At 47.7% G+C, this 17,295-nt stretch overlaps 4 protein-coding genes across 4 annotated transcripts; 2 read left to right on the top strand and 2 right to left on the bottom strand.

Annotated features, from left to right (window-relative positions):
- The first annotated feature begins 538 nt into the window (after positions 1-538).
- Positions 539-4,127, top strand: HD556DRAFT_1423011 (uncharacterized protein). The gene is made up of 7 exons (XM_041304545.1): positions 539-1,000; positions 1,057-1,235; positions 1,289-1,597; positions 1,651-1,828; positions 2,496-2,904; positions 2,957-3,768; positions 3,829-4,127. The coding sequence occupies exons 1-7, from the start codon at positions 746-748 to the stop codon at positions 3,907-3,909; spliced, it is 2,223 nt and encodes a 740-aa protein (XP_041152877.1). The 5' UTR covers positions 539-745; the 3' UTR covers positions 3,910-4,127.
- Positions 4,128-4,283: 156 nt separating this feature from the next.
- Positions 4,284-5,110, top strand: HD556DRAFT_1459067 (uncharacterized protein; the record flags this gene model as incomplete). Its single annotated transcript, XM_041308200.1, has 3 exons — positions 4,284-4,511; positions 4,566-4,862; positions 4,910-5,110. The coding sequence occupies exons 1-3, from the start codon at positions 4,296-4,298 to the stop codon at positions 5,108-5,110; spliced, it is 714 nt and encodes a 237-aa protein (XP_041152876.1). The 5' UTR covers positions 4,284-4,295.
- Positions 5,111-10,122: 5,012 nt separating this feature from the next.
- Positions 10,123-10,560, bottom strand: HD556DRAFT_1202432 (uncharacterized protein; the record flags this gene model as incomplete). Its single annotated transcript, XM_041296405.1, has 1 exon — positions 10,123-10,560. A coding segment is annotated over one exon (438 nt), but the record flags the coding sequence as incomplete, so codon positions are not given.
- Positions 10,561-10,646: 86 nt separating this feature from the next.
- HD556DRAFT_1214619 (uncharacterized protein) lies at positions 10,647-11,055 on the bottom strand (the record flags this gene model as incomplete). Its single annotated transcript, XM_041296651.1, has 2 exons — positions 10,647-10,930; positions 10,953-11,055. Coding segments are annotated over 2 exons (387 nt in total), but the record flags the coding sequence as incomplete, so codon positions are not given.
- Between the last annotated feature and the right edge of the window lie 6,240 nt (positions 11,056-17,295).

The raw sequence follows: 17,295 nt of genomic DNA, 5'->3' as shown, positions 1-17,295 counted from the left end.
CTTGCTTGCAACATTAGTAAACAAGATGAAGATAGGTAGATGCACCCCAGTGCAAAAATCTCACAGGGTGGAAGCAAGGGCAGCAAAGGTAGGAAGACTTGGGTCAAGGTCCCACTTGCAAGCACGAGGCGACATGCCTACAGGTCCATGCCTAACTCTCCCCCAGAATCACCAACAATTCAGCCTGTTGAGGCACCACCTCCTTGGGAAGACTTTCCTGACAATACTTATGAGCAGGACCAAGGCTCCTTTGAGCCTTTGCAACTCCCAAAAACCATGGCAAGTTCATGTACAATGTTGGAGTGTCATTTAAACTATGGCTAAGCATTCAAAATACAGAGTCAAAATGACTACCTCAGGCAATGGCTGCCAAGGCAGGAATCATATCTACATCACCTCCTTGATCGAGAAGCTCCACCAGAAGACAGGAGATGCATCATCTGCGAACAGGATGGGGTGTACAAATGTCAAGATTGTCTTGGCGAGCCACTCTATTGCACGGGCTGTTGCAGGAGTCAACATCGTAGCAATCCTTTCCACTGGATCAGTCAATGGAATGGGCGATTCTTTGAGCGGAGTTGTCTCGCTCATGTGGGACTCATTATACACTTGGCCATGATGGCAAACAATGTCCGGAGGTCACTGATCGGTGAATTTGTTTGAAGAAGATGAACCTGAAGACCTGCTCGAGCCTGAAGATCTGCCATTTGTGTCCGGACCCGAGTTCCAGCCAAAGGAAAACACCATGGTCATTGTAGACAAGTCCGGAGTTCATCGCCTGGAGATTCGATGTTGTGAATGTCCGAATGCCATGAGTCCGGACATTCAAATGTTTCGACACAGATTTTTCCCTGCATCTTTCAACAGGCCAAAGACTGTGTTCACCTTCAGAGTGCTCAATGATTTTCTACTGGACAGCCTTGAATGCGGCACCTCGGCGATGAACTATTACAGCAAGCTCCGGCGAATGACCTCCAGCATGTTTCCACACCTTGTTCCGGTAATGCCTTACCCTCTTCATCTACTGGACATCATATTGACAAAGCACATTGCAAGGACCGATACAGAGAGCTCATGAGGGTCGCTCGACAGTGGAGGCAGTTGAAGACAATGAAATGGCATGGCTTTGGCCATCGTTCTGATAACCCGAGCACAGGAGAACTCGCATTATTTTGCCCGGCGTGTCCTCAGCCAGGGATTAATGTGCTGTTGTCAGAGGATGAATTGCTTGATGAGTGAGTCCTATTCTCAACCAATGTGGCCTCCATAATAATACTAGCGATCCAAGCTGGAAATACACCCGGTCATTTGTGATGGATGGAAATTTCAAAGCCGAACATCTGCATCCCATTAAGCCATTCGATGAAGTTTGGCTTTCCGATGGGCTTGGATTCATGGTAGGAAAGGACAGGTATAAAATGCATCTGGCAGAGGCTGCTGACATGGTGGAAAAATCAAGCTGCAACAACCACCGGGCAGTAAATCAAGCTAATGCTGCTCGGCACAAGCTGGAGTCCACCGGTATCGGGGGAGTTGCCTGTGCCAGACACGGTTGCTTTGTCCCTCACTCCATGGTGGATTTTCAGAAAGGCGAAAGGCAAGCCACATCCACCATTCCTCATTCACGAGTTAACCATGGGTCACTTGCAGACAAATGAACATGGACTACGCCCTTTGCGAGGCTTCCCGGCACAACATGGAAGGCATCACCAGGGCTGTCACCTTCTATGATATTAATTGTCAATACAACAAACACTTTCGGGTTCGGGTGGATCGAAGTCGATTTCTAGACATGGCACCACAACTAACCATCATTCCCGGAATTGGGTTGTGTTACAATAACATGTAACCGAGAACCCCTCCTACGGAGGTCATCATGACCTTAGCCCCTATCCCACCATATGCACCGTCTTGGAAGACTTACCGACTCAACGGAGACTCGTAGAGATGCCTAGAATGGCCTGGATGCCGTTAGATGACCTAGACCAGCCTAGGCAACATCTGGACGGACCTTGATGATCCTCGACCCGGATCATGAGGAAGCTCTGCCTCATGGTCAGAAGACAAGCCGCATGCCTCAGCATGCGCAGTTAGACTCAAAGGCATGCTACGCCTTGAGGACAGATAAGAGAGGCATGGTAAGCCTCATGTATAGATAATCGACCACATGGCATCAGATAAGATGCCCTTGTATAGACACACTTACAGCTACCTACCGAACGTAGTATTGGTCTGTGCACACGGACGACAGTATATAGAGCAGACAGAATCATGTATATTCCCTACTTGATTCTACTAGGTTTTCATCAGAACTTCCTCTGTGTGATCATCCCAATCACTCAGTCTAAGCCGCACCTTAAGGAAAGCCGACGCTACCTTAAGTGGAACCCCCGAACCTCTCATTCGAGAGAAGATCCCCGTCTCTCCAATAGCGAGCCCGCTATCAGATTAGGCAATCCGCCTAGGGAGAGCTCGAACTATCCTAGTCCGTAACATTGTGGCACATTCATGGCCATCAGGACAGCTGCTATGTCCGATATGCTTCTAACTTTATTGAAGGCATTGGTCGGATCGATGGAGAAATCATGGAGACGCTATGGGCACGGCTCAATCTGATCTCCCCTGCTGCTTGGGGAATGTCATCTCCGCACCGAAAGGAATGCCTTGATTATCAGATGAATGACTCCAATTTCTGCAAGATGATTCGCATGAAAAGGACTCTATGCCGGAAATACAAGCTGGTGAGAAATGGCATCTCGGAAAGTGGAAAGGCATTCGACAGACTCGATGAAGCAGCACCCTCACATTTGAAGACAGAATGGTTAGCCAGGGAGAGGATAGCTCAGTCAAGCAGATTGAATGATCCTGCGGCGATGGATGAATATGAGATCAATATAAAAAAGGGTACGTTAAGTTCCATTGTCTCCATTGAGGTCTGAATTAATATTGCACTCAGCACCAAGCAAAAAGGAGATCGAGCTTAGATTATTAGAGGAGAGTAACGCCCGCAATGCAGCACCCTCTCGCAGATCTGTGGCAACGTGGATATCAACAGGGTTAGCAATTGAAGAGGCTCAGATTGCATTGCTCATTGAGGTCCGAAGGATCGGAAGAAGATCCACTGAGACACAGAGATTAGACATTGCCCATCAACGCGATTGGCTCCAAGGCCAGATAGATGGATTTGCTCAGTCTGCTCTAACACATCTCGGGGAGGGATTTGATGCAGATGATGAACCTGAGGACTTAAATGTAGACATTCTAGATGATCTCGATGATGACCCGGCAGATTTCACAGAGACATCTCATACATGGACAAACTCTCCCGAGCTCACTGTAATCCCGTTGCCATCAAACCTGGGGGTTGATAGATGCAGACGATGCATGGCAGAGGATCTGATTCCCCTGGAGATGTCTCTTCGGGAAGGGCAGGCCAATGATGCCCTTCACAATCTCCGCATTTACCTTTGCAACAAGGCCATCCTGTTCCGAACAACCGTTAGGCAGGCCAAATCCCAGGCCCTAAAAACTCAAGCTTGGTCCCAGGTGACATCGGTGCAGCAGGCAGTCTCCCTCCATGCCAGCATATATACAAAGACCAGGAAGCAAATGATGAAACTTGAGCCGGGGCAAGACCAGCTTCAGAAATACAAACCCCTGCTTCGCGAGCAACTCAAAATCAGCACTGCAGTGGGCGACCCAAATGTCCGAGGTCAACGAAATGAATCTTTGACTTGGTTTTGGTCTGTTGAAGTCGACCTCGGGGGTCCTGATCAATCGTGGAATGAGGAATGTGAGTTCCTGCTTGCATGTCATATCCCACAGTTACCTGACTGGACCCATGCCAAGTTTACCGAGTCCATTGGCTGCGGGCAAAGGCACTACGAGATTGATGGAGGGAAGAAATGATATTGGTCAAATTGGAGATGGATTGGACATGTAAGTTCTTTTTGTGGAAAGCAACCCAATGGGGCGACCACATGCAGGAATCATTGGAGAAACGCCTTCCGGGTCACGGATGCTATGCCGGAAGGCAATCGCAAATGTATTCATTGCTCACACAGGATGCACAGGCAGCTTTTCAAGACCTACAAAACGTGTTGATAGAGGCTGGAGATGAATGAACATTGTTTTCTCATGAAGTCCCTTTTTCCACATACATAATTGAGGCCCGGGAATTGTCCGGGTCAGCCCATGTCGGAGTTTGAATTTCGTATCCATCCATCAGTGATTCTTATCTTCACATCTTCACCATCTTTCACTTGCATTGCCAGCACCATAGTCCTGTATTAGCCATGCCTGCAACTCCTGCATCCACTTCTGGCACTCTGAATGCCGGAAGCCATTACCGACCCCTGAAGCTGAGCCTTGGAACTATTTCCTGCACGTTGGCAATGGCTGGATCGCGGGTCCGTGCATGCATCTCTCAATATCAGACGGAAGCTGCCAACAATGGTCTATCTTCTGACCGGATAAAGTATTTTAAAGCCGGGCTGCAATGGGAGATGAATGTATGTTACCACTGCCCTGATGACTTTGTTGGTCAATGCTAAGAATTTGAGCAGACTTTTGTCACACCACTCCTGCAGTACTCAGCTTCACAGAATATCGTGTCGGTTCTTCCGGTCCCTGTCGCTTATATCCTTAAGTTGTATCCCATGCTAACCTGGAACACGGTTCCGGACGACATCTTTTCATTCCACCTCCTTTCATTTGATGATGAGGCAATTGCAGGACATCCGTCCCGGATTGTGTTTGCATATACATGTCCATGGTGGATGGGAAACACCACAATCCCGGATCAACCATGGCAGTGGGATGAAATAATGGCTTCCTGCGTCTCTCACTACCAGTATTGGGCGGTAAGATGTTAGCTGAATTGCCTTGATTGATGACTTATCTGTTCTAGCTTAATGTTGAGGATGATGCTTTGGTTCTTCCAGAGAAGTTGAGAAACACTTCGACTCCACCACTTATGGGACTGAGGTGGATTAAAGAACGCATGGAAGCATTGATGGAGGAGCAAGATGAGGGCATCAAAGCCAAGATGGCAGAGGTGAAGATGTACACTGACATGTTAGAGAAATTGAGGAAAGGCAAAGGAGTGTAGTCCCATTCAGTGTTCATTGTATACAAGATGTAAAATATTCTATGCATTCAAAAATCTTGCATCCGAGTCCCAGAAGCCCAGGTCCTGAGTCCCGAATTTCGGAGTTCGGGGTTCGGCAACCCGGAGCTCGGCAACTGTGTTGGGTGTCAGGGTATGCGGAGCATTGGAGATAGCATGTGTCAGTATTTTGCGTTTCATGGTTCATGTTTGGCTGACACATGCGATCTCCAATGTTCAGGATACCCTGACACCCAACACAGTTGCCAAGCTCCGGGTCACCGAACCCCGATCTCCGAAATTCGGGACTTGGGACTCGGGTTTCGGGACTCGGGACTCGGAGCTCATGACCTGGGACTCGACAGTGTTCTGAATACTGAGTCCCTGACGCCCGATTCCATAATCACGAAAGATGAACCAAGAAACGCAGAATACTGACACATGCGATCTCCAATGCTCCGGATACCCTGACACCCAACACAGTTGCCGAGCTCCGAGTCCCGAGTCCCGAACCCAAGTCCCGAGTCCCGAATTTCGGAGTTCGGGGTTCGGTGACCCGGAGCTCGGCAACTGTGTTGGGTGTCAGGGTATCCGGAGCATTGGAGATCGCATGTGTCAGCCAAACATGAACCATGAAACGCAAAATACTGACACATGCTATCTCCAATGCTCCGCATACCCTGACACCCAACACAGTTGCCGAGCTCCGGGTCACCGAACCCCGAACTCCGAAATTCGGGACTCGGGACTCGGAGCTCGGCAACTGTGTTGGGTGTCAGGGTATCCGGAGCATTGGAGATCGCATGTGTCAGTATTCTGCGTTTCTTGGTTCATCTTTCGTGATTATGGAATCGGGTGTCAGGGACTCGGTATTCAGAACACTGTCGAGTCCCAGGTTACGAGCTCCGAGTCCCGAGTCCCGAAACCCAGGTCCCGAGTCCCAAATTTCGGAGATCGGGTTTGGTGACCCGGAGCTCGGCAACTGTGTTGGGTGTCAGGGTATCCTGAACATTGGAGATTGCATGTGTCAGCCAAACATGAACCATGAAACGCAAAATACTGACACATGCTATCTCCAATGCTCCACATACCCTGACACCCAACACAGTTGCCGAGCTCCGGGTCACCAAACCCGATCTCCGAAATTCGGGACTCGGGACCTGGGCTTCCGGGACTCGGTATTCAGAACAGTGTTGAGTCCTGAGTTCACAATGTCGGTGTAGAGACTCATGCCTCTCATGGTGTGATATGGCAGTATTCACTAGGGAGTACACAGCACAAACTTGCAGCATCACTCTGTGTGCTATCTGCAGCTATCCCTATACGAGGCGCAGCTTTCCCGTGCAACGCACGCCATGCGCGCACCTTTCCCGTGCTTTACGATGTATACGCGCGCGCGCTTTCCCGCGCTTGATCGCCCTATAGCGCCAGCCTTCCGGAAGCATCCATCCACTGTCCACCAAGCTCTCTAGTGCGTGTATTTCCATTTCCCTTAGTTACATATAGCTTTACATACCTTACTCGGTAGCGCTTAGGCGCCGTATATAAGCGCCAGCATTACATACTATTAAGAACTTTCGAACTTTGGGACTTGACCTCCCACTTACCCACTTACTACCTAGCAGAGTATAGTTGCAATCTATTCCTTGGCATCTCGCACTCACATCTCTTGTTATTCATCATATCACCACTTAAGCAAACTCACTCTTACTCTCACTTGTTTCCGCTCACGCGCGCGCGCGCTTCCCGCGCCTCGCGCGTACCTTCGCTTTCCCGCGCCTCGCGCGCACCTGCGCGCTTTCTCGCACTTCGCATTGGCCGACCAGTAGTGCCTTCAGCGCCTACTACCAGATCCTTGCTGCACTCGCTTCCCCTTTAGGGTCGAACACACTTGTCATCTCAAGTATAGCAGACTAGGCAACGTGCGACCTTACAACATTTACAGATACAGTCAGGAGCTTTGTTTGTTCCTCTCTGTATTGTTGTTTCTACATCGGGGTTCAGGGTTTTGTCAAATGTGTACGGCAATAACAAATGTTAATTCGAGCATATTTATACATCTTCCCCCAGTCTCAAATATCAAGTGCTGAGGTCCGGGTCTCGGGACTCAGTACCCTGGCACTCGGGACTCCCATATGTCAAGTCCCGAGTTCCAATTATCGAATACTGAGGCTCGCATCCAAATTATTCAGTCCCATATATCACTTCGCAAATGCTCAAAATTGAGTATTGAGGTCCAGATAACTATTGGTACATGGTATTCATTTGTTGGAATGTATATAGGTCACAATGCATGCTCTTTGTTTGATCTTTCACACACTGTATGGACCATCCACACTAGCCCATCCACATGATGGAACACCAGCGTAAATGTGAACAGAATCCCTCATATACCATGCCCAAGCAATCCGATCCCCTTCCACATCATAAACTCCATGTCTCACAATCCTTCCGGAAAATGCAATCATACAGCCGGAATTGTACTTGAACTCCAGCTGAAGGCTTGGCATTGTCATCTGAGCATTAGAATAGTTCCCCACGGTGGTGAGAATGTCGAAGCATTCAGCAATGGACAAATGGTCTCGATGATTGGGGGTTTCCCAATTGGAAATGATGGAGAGGGTGTTAAACACCGATGCCCAGTACTGCAGGGCCTCTGGCATCTGTGGCAGATCCTTGCTTACTGCTATATGTCCGAGGTTTGACAAGGTTCGCAACCCTGCCCAGTACTGCTCAGGATGCATGACTCTGAGTGCCGCGGACGTGATGGCTGCTGGCCTTGAAATGGCTTTGAGGATATTCTCGCAGGAAGGTCCCTTCAATGATGCAGATACCTCTGGATCTGACACATTCTTTGAGATTGGTGAGTATGACTGCCGGAATCACCATCTCATCAGATCCTACCTCGTGTCCCTGTTGAAACCATGCCGGAGATAAATTGATGCATCTGGGAGTTGCCCCAACATCTTCCGAGCCCCGGTTGAACCACTTTTGATTAGTTCGCCAATTGCCATCAGCCCTTACACTTTTTTCGAGGCTTGGAGCGAGTGTTACAGTTACATTTGCTATGCTCTATTTTCTCACATCATCTCTGTTGTTAAGAACTATCCTAGTTCGTAACAGCGAGCAAATTGGTGGCCTCCCTGATTTCCTTCTGTAGGTTCCATTTGATATTCAATATCCATTGAGTAACAATGTATATTACACACCTGGGTGGTGTCGGTCAGGGCGTCTGGGAGGTACCATGCGATGATGGCACCGGATGCATCGAGAATTGTGGCAGGTTCGTTGACCAACCTTTTGCCTTCATGGCCAGGAGGACACCTCTCAAGCAACCTAGCCTCTCTCTGTTCATTATGCCCGGTGTCCTTCGGGGAGATCAATTTGCTATATCTTGCAATATCCATCTGCATCTGAACTGTCATGCAGGAATTTGAATGATAAAATGAATTTTCCAAATCTGCAGGAAGACCCACTGGGATTTTTATATGCCTTTATGAGTACATCAGCCAAGCAATCGCACGCCATCACCAGATCAGTGTCTAGGTTGGGGGAAGGTATGACTGGGCCTCCTCCAGTCTTCTCTGCCTTGAATTTCTGTTCGGTATATTCCCCTGCTTCATAAGTCACAGTCAGGGCCCAAGTGCGCCAGATGTTTATACTATCAGGAGTGGAAGGGGAAGAACTGTTCATGCTGGATGTTAATCTTGGGAAATCAGACACTGAATGCTGAATGTCCGGACTTTGGTGTTAAAGGGGGTGGAGATAGAGAGGATCAGATAAGGGAGCCTGAGATAATTTTGGCTGTCAAAGATGTATTATTATCCATTGCTCAATGAAATACTACCTGATTGGAAGTGTGCTGGTCATCAGATATTCATTTGTCGACTCCCGGGTCCCGGAACTCGGAAGTCGGTACGGTTGACCCAAATTTGGGTGGTCGGAACTTGGCTTCTTGTAGGGCAACACAAGCTTCGCACCCCGGATTCCAAATTCTGCAAGACAACCTGTGCACCATCAAAGGCCATGTCAGGAGATCACCTGCTGCTCCGGGAACTCGGTAACTTTGATTTATTACCTCCTCTGAGTACGGTTGACTCACATTTTGGTGGTCGGAACTTGGCTTCTCGTAGGGCAACACAAGCTTTGCACCCCGGATTCCACATTCTGCAAGCCAACCTACGCACCATCAAAGGCCATGTCAAGAGAGCACCTGCTGCTCTCTTCAGAAACATCTCAACTTCAGTTGGCCATTTAACACGGAAAGTATTAACTAAATTATGTTTTGAGTTCCGGGTCCTGGAACTAGGAACTCGGTACAGTTGACTCAAATTCTGGTGGTCGGAACTTGGCTTCTCATAGGGCAACACAAGCTTCGCACCCCGGATTCCACATTCTGCAAGACAACCTGTGCACCATCAAAGGCCATGTCAGGAGATCACCTGCTGCTCCGGGAACTTGGTAACTTTGATTTATTACCTCCTCTGATTTGGTTGATGTACAACTACCTCAGCTCCATCATGTCTACAATTATGATACACATGGGCCCACCCATCTATATTTTATACCACCCTCGGCCCACCCGTCTAATACAATATTTTATAATACCCTCGGCCCACCCGTCTAATTTAATATGTGTCTGGGCCCACCCGTGAATGTGATAACAAGTACCTACCCATCTATCTCATACACATCTACCTTAATACACCCATCTGCATAATATCCAACTACCTCGGCCCACCCGTCTACCTAATATTCATGTACATTGGCCCACTCATCTACTCTATATATTCCCTGCATGGGCCCACCCATCTCCATCGGGAATAATTTGCCTCCCAGCCCATCTGTCATAGTCGAGGATATTTTTATCATGGGCCCATGGTCCGCTGGCCCGTATCATACGGGATATTATGCACGTCCGTTCCCTCGTATTATATGGAGATAGGTCACTGTAATATGTGGGCGAGCTGGTCAAGCATGATAGAGCGGGTACGAGGGGGGTGCCAAAAACTGTCACCAAACTGCAGATAAGAAGCCATGGTAAATGGAGAGGTCTTCCCGCATACACAGGCAAGCATAGCTGCCTCTGGGGTGTCGATGATGTACACTGCGAGAGGGGTAAAGCAGTGCCAAACATTTCCAACAGGATCAGACATCATGATCCCAACCTCAGCAGCTTTCATCAACAGCTTGAGAATAATTGAAAGGCATTTATGCATAAGGTGATCTTCAAGTACTCCTTGCATTCGTTGATTAGGGTATAGGTACTTTGGGATGGGGAATAGAGCTGTAAGTAGAAAAGCTTTTGATGAAAGTTTTGTGCAGGTATGCATGCATATGTTAGTGAGTCCCAGAAGAAGCAGATGAGCGAGTCTGGCACCAGTCATGGTAGTGATATTGGTTTTGTCGGAGGACAGTACGGCGCTGAGAACTGTAGCGCCTCTAGGAAACTGAGTCTACAGGAGGCATGTTGAGATGACAAAAAAAATTCAACTGCTGCACGTACTTGCATTTCCCAAGCAGCATCACCTGTCATCCATTCCGAGTATACCCGCACAAGATGCGCTGCCATCGTGTAAACACAATGAGGGGTAAAATCAAGCTTGTCGTGGAAAAGCAGGTTGGAGAAAAGACTCTCTAGGCATTTGATAGGATCCCTCCAAAACAATAGAATCAGATATTTTGTGGGATAGGTGGAGGGGATGATCTGACACTTCCAGCTTGGTCCGCTAGGAAGCATCTCTGCACAGCTTTGCAACTCTCTAGCATTGCTGAATGAAAGGTGTAGTTTTTGGATCTGAACAAGGGGTAAACTAATCAATGCTGCAGAGTGCAAAGATAGTACTTATCAGAGAAAGCTTCAGAAATGTGTCAATCACTGCCATGCTAAGGGGTGAATGCAGAAGGAAATCAGCAATTTCCCACTCCTCCTTGGATGCAAAAGGGTAGAAAATGTTCTCGTTCCTGTACTCAACAAATTCATCAGCATCAAATAGATCTAAGAAGGTTAGTCCACATCCCGGCACCCTCATACTGCTCCTCCAATGACCCTTCTGCTGCTCCGAAGTCATCGTCGATAGGATTGAAGTCGCCGTCAAAGTTGACATGCATGATCTCATCCGAATTATGCATGATAGCATCAGCTTCAAGCGAGGTGTGATGCAATGGCGGTTCTACTTCTGTGAACTGCAAGATATTGACAATGTCGTGGATGGAGCTATGACAGGAAGTTTGTGGTTGGCTAAGATGGCGAGTGACACTGCTGTCCTTGGTGAAGACCTTCCCACAATTGGGACATGTTGGTACTGACATATTAAGGTCATCAGTCAAAACTTCACATGGTCGTCAGACTCATACCTTGTATTAACTCATCATATCCATCCCATGAATTCCCTCTCTTCTCCATCTGTAAACTCGCCTACACCCAGTCGCAGCTGAAACACTCCTACCGGATCATATACGAGTCTGAATTTGCGAATGCTGTTGAATGCGGCTTGGTCGCACCATTTGGGAGAGGACAATTTTCCTTCCACCATGCACCTTGTGAGTTCTCCCTCCTTATGTTTATCTCAATCTTATCTATCTTTGGTAGGATGTTGATTACACGTCAATGCATGGTGTTGTAGAAGGCGTGGCTGACCACTCTGACCTCGTGCTAGAGGCAGCCAAAGTCAAATGAAAAGTATGTGAGGCCAAAAAGCACCTGGCAGATTGCATTCTCGGACACTATATGACACTTCTCAATCTCTGGTGCCAGCGTGCTGAGGCAGCAAATTCCTGGTTATTGATGGCAGATCTTAATGTTGGGTGTATGCATATGGAATGAAAGAAAGATGGTATTGCGGCATTCACTCGCTCAGAATTCATGGCGGTAAGTCCCCTTGCTATGACTCCTTATTATCATTGAGATCGTTACAGAAAACTTGCAGCTCAACTATGTAATAACCGTCAGTGGTGCACCAGCATTTTGTGCAACTGCAACTCAGGCTGGAGGGCTTGTTTTTTTATCAATCATGCTATATTGGAGCACTATTGCACACTTTGTTTAGGTGTGAATAGGTGCATATTTGTTCACAGTACATATATTTTGCGCTGCCATTATCACATCATTTTGACTACATATTACTTTGTTTACTTGTAAGGACTTGTATCACGTTGTCGAGTTTGTCAGACCTGTCGGCTCGTGTGTCTGTGCTGTCTGTGATGCTTGTGCGGCTTTGTTATTGTTGTGACATATTGTCACCAAATTTGTAGTTTGCTGATGCCTGATACGCAAGGCAGGAACAGATAAGGCTAAGTCACAGCCTGAGTCTTCCATTGCAAGCACTAGTAATGCTCTTGCCATACCGGCACTCACATACAGGGATGATGATGTCAAGATGGTGACGTCCATCGACGACGTGGATGAAATACCGCGCATTATAATTAACCTTGCACTTGCAAAGATGCATGTGCCTTTGACTCTCTTAACAGCAGAAGCCATGGAGCAAATTCACATGGACCCGTCCTGCATCAAAATGAAGAAAGGTATTGTCCTCAATGACCCCAAGAAGTCAATTATGGACTCGTCATCATTTCCTCCTGAAACTTCACTCCCTCCAGCTTAGTGTCATATCCCGCGTTCCAAACCCGGACCTATCACACTCATCATTTCTGGATTTCCAGATCCGGCCGACTTCTATGTATCGTCCGGATCCGACCCACGTCTAACATCCGTGCCTTATCCCTTTGGTATTTCCCTTATCAGTTAGTACGCTTTATTTTCCGTCCCTTATTCATTTCCGTCTTCATTTTACTAAGTTCCAACAGACTAGTGATAGTCGTCCCATATGTTTTCTTCATAGCTTTACATAGCTTCGCACTGCACTTACTGTTCTCCGTTATGTCCTCAGTAGTATATAAACCCCTGTACAATCTCTGTAGTTTCCTCAGTTCGAATATCATCTTAGACTCTGCTCATTCTCTCCTCCGTCCGACTTGAGTTTCTCTTTCGTCGACCTCCGCTCGTCTTAGGATCGACTCCTATAGACTTGTCACCTCCGCCTCTACCTCTGGTAGTCCTCCACTGTTTCCTTTCTAGTTCGGACTTCGTCCGGATTAGTCTTATCTCTTGTTTCCGAACGTCCGCCGGAATTCCTGCGCATCGGACATCGGACTCCGGACATCACCCGACGCCCTCCGGACATTGTCCGGTAACCTTCGGACATTGTTCGACAACCCTCGGAAGTTAGGGGCACGTACTCGGGTAAGGGGCACAGTGCACGAGCTGAAGCCAAGCCCTTCGGATCCGACCCTTGAGCATGTTCTTAACACTTAGTTTAACAAGGGCTCCAAGAACTTTGTTAACCTTCTTGCGCACGTAGTGAGTCCCCTTATAATCGAATGTTTTAAGCAACACCGTGATTTCTGCCTGTCACACAAACACTTTGACGAGAACTTTCAGGCTATTCTTGCTTTTGACATCGAAACTCACAGAATCTTCTTCAATACCAAAATGTTTTTCACCAAAGATGCATACAAAAACCGGTAGAACAAGATCCAGATGAAGGTAGCACAGCAGAAGTCTGACAAAGCAGTGGCCAATGCCAACTGGGAGGCGGCATGTATCTCAGTGCTGGTCTCACATCTTGAGAGTTCTAACAGTAGCCATTGCTACAACCCATACCCTCCAAAACAGAAGACTGAGGGCACTCAAGCCGGACCAGACAGCAAGTCCTTTCGGAAAGGCAAAGGGGCCTCATCCAACGGACCCCTTTGCCTTCTCTGCAGTCAGAATGGCCACAAGGCCAGTGACTGTACCTTCACCTACACAGTCAAAAACACCCCCATCGTTTGCATCTGGCAAGACAAGATCATTCTCAAGTTGTCCTCCGCTGTTGTCTGCATCTCGCACAACATCGGAAAGTGCACCCCAGGCAGGCATGGCTCCGACATCATCCATGTCTGCTCCATATGTGGGAGCAAAGCCCATGTAGCCTCATCTAAATCATGCTGAAGGCATTTTGAACCGTGTCGTCACGCCATACGATGGAGACACATTTGAGCGTCTTCTACACATTTTCAATCTCACTTCTCGTTACCCTGACTTAGTTTACAACATTAGACACGGATTCCCCATCGGCAACATGCCTGTCTTGACGCAATCGTACACTCCCCCCAATCACTAGTCAACCATCGACAATCCATCAGTAATACGTGAATACCTCGCTGAAGAAGTCTCCCTTGGTTGCATGTCGGGACCATTATCAGCATCTCAAGTCAAATCAGAGCTTGGAAGCTTCTTCGTGTCTTGCCCGCTGGGACTCGTAGAAAAGGCCGGTTCTCCTGGAAAATTTCGCATCATCCGCGACCTCTCCTACCACAACAAAGAAGACGGTTATTCAGTCAATGAGCACCTTGACTCTGATGACTTCCCCACAGAATGGGGTATGGCTTCACAAGTGGCTGAAATCGTAAGTCTGTTTTCTACTTTTTCATTGCAGAATCCAGCGCATATATGCGCATGGTTATGCTCTTTCTTGTGGGGAAGTTGTCAACTTCCCCACTCTTCTTTGTGTGGATGTTGTCACACGCCCTGCCTCTTCTTTGCCAGGCAGATGCCTACACTCTTCCTCTTGTGCCCACGTTGTCATACGTGGCACCTCTTCATACTGGGTCTGATCACCCTTTTCTGTTCTCAGGTTGCTACAGCACCTTTAGGCATGCAAGCTGCCACCCTCAATATCGAGGCAGCTTACCGTATGGTGCCAGTGTGGCCTCCTCATAAGAGGTTCCTCGTCGTAGGGTTTAACGGTTCGTTTTGGATTGACCACAACTTTCCTTTTGGTCTCACAACTGCAGGTGGTGTGCAAGGTCATGTTGCTGATGCCACGGTTGACATTCTCAACGCAATGGATATATTGCCCATTAAGAAATGGGTCGACAACCATGCAATGTTTCATTTTCCAGTCGCGGGAGGCGTCCTAGGCCCAGACGGGTCCATATCATCGTACGAGTACCTGTTCGACTTACTCAAAATCTTTGATGCTATGCAGCCCATGGGTATTCCTTGGCACCCTGACAAGTGCACAGACTTTGACACTGTGTTTACTTACTTAGGATTCCTATGGGACTTAGTAGATCGTTCAGTATTGCTCCCAGAGGTGAAGCGCCTTAAATCCTTGGCCAAACTAGAGACCATCATCTCTGCCCTGTCAAAATCACCATTCATGTCTTACAAAGACGCTCTCAGCATCCACGGCACATTGTCTCACATTGCATTCATCATCCCGCACGGTCGTGCTTTCCTGTCCAACCTCTCTCATTTTACATCCTTGTTTCCTCACGAAATGCACTTCACACGGCGTAAGCCGCCACCATCCATCATCAATGACCTCAAGTGGTGGTTTGATGTACTAGGCACTGCACCACCTCCATGTATCCTAACTCCAAGAGGACAACCTCAGGACATTGACCTGTGGGTTGACACGTCGACAGATTGGGGCATAGGACTCACTCCAGGAGATAAATGGAACACTTGGTGTATCATCAACAGCTGGAAAGGCAGGGGAAGAGACATTGGTTGGCTCGAGGCCATTGCGGTCGAGTTAGCAGTTTTAACTGTGCATTCAGCCGACTGGAGAGACCATTCGGTACTAATCTACTCAGACAAGCAGGGCATCATTGGCGCTTTCAAACAAGGGCGCAGTAGGAATTTTCAAGTCAACCTTTGCATTAGATGTGTGCAAGCAATCGCCATGGAGGCTAATATGTTACATCATCTGTTTTACACCGAGTCACTATCCAACAAAGCAGACCCTGTCTCTCATGGCAAGACAGGTCCGGTTAGCTCTTGTTTACCCTTCATTCAGCTGCCTGCGAGCTGACACCATACATTGTGCCTCATGTCTGACACCCTCTCGTCAGAGTCAGCAGATGCTGACATGGTGTCAGTTTTGGTCCAACTTCAGGACACCTTGAAAAGGCAACCCAAGGTTGGAGTGCCGCCCACTACTGTTCACAGATATCCCAAGCCTCGAAAACCAAAACCACTCAACATAATTGCACTGTCTCACTACTGTCCACACATTCTTGCTCGTGACAGGGTCTGCCTCTGGTCTGCCCTGCATTCAGACTCTTTTCATTCCACTCTACTTAATGATCTCCCTCTTAATACCGCGTCTAACCTTCTCGACGTCGTCCTGATATCCGTAGAACCAAAGACGTGCGAGAATTACGGAAAACTGAAACTGTTCTTCCTCGAGCCAACCCACACATAGAGGGCTGTGCTACAGGACTCAACGGTATTTTGAAAGCTGGAATGCGTCAAACACAGCATAATGGCAATTCACAACACTTACAATTTTTAGTACCCTTTAACTTAGATAGAGCCTGAAGCGACAAGGAAGTCTTTGCAACTAAATGCCAGTTCTTGCATTTCTTCTTGTTCGACGCTTGATGATGCACATTGAAGTCCATTCGGGTACAGCCGTCCATGCCCTGCCTGGTCAAATGTGTTGGTGAGTGGCGGGAAACTGTAATATTAAAAAGATGACAAACTTTATCATGAAACATTCCCTGAGATTTGGGTTCTGTCCATCACATCCTAGGTTCACTTCATAATGCTGGTACTGGTCTACCACTATAGAAACGATTGGTCTCCAAGACTTTTCAGGACGCAAAGGCTGATACCCTTGTGCACGAATGACTGTAATTGCATAAACAGCAAGTCGAGCAAGTTCTCATAACTATCTAGCGCTGGTGTATACGTACTGGTGATTACCCAGGGACTTTTCAAGTAACGTGTTACTAGTGAGCTACTTCAGCCCTCTCATCATTGGCTGATATGCGCACCGTGACTCTGATTCGTCCGTACATTGCATGTGCAGCAGAAGTACCTTGGTCCTTGGGAATTGGCTGGTGGAGTGTGGGATAAGGCCAAGTGGCAGTGCTGACTTCCAGTGTAAATGCTTTGATTGCACCTTGACGCGGCCGTATTAATATTATTATTTGGTGCCACTTATCATTATTTTTGGAACAATATCTTACTAAAGGAGCCTTGATGCGGGTCAGAAAATAATGCGCTAAGCCTGCAAACACCTGGTCAATATTTTCATTGACAGCCTGCACGGCCATGGAACAAATCAATCAGACACCTTGGAGATTCTTGTGAGTTGCAGGACAAGGAAATATAATACTATAATATAACA

This window comes from Suillus plorans (assembly GCF_016647745.1).
Source record: "Suillus plorans strain S12 chromosome Unknown HD556scaffold_112, whole genome shotgun sequence".
NCBI classification, from domain to species: Eukaryota; Fungi; Basidiomycota; class Agaricomycetes; order Boletales; family Suillaceae; genus Suillus; species Suillus plorans.
Note: the sequence above shows the minus strand (reverse complement) of the source record. Positions and strands in the feature narration are given on the sequence as shown.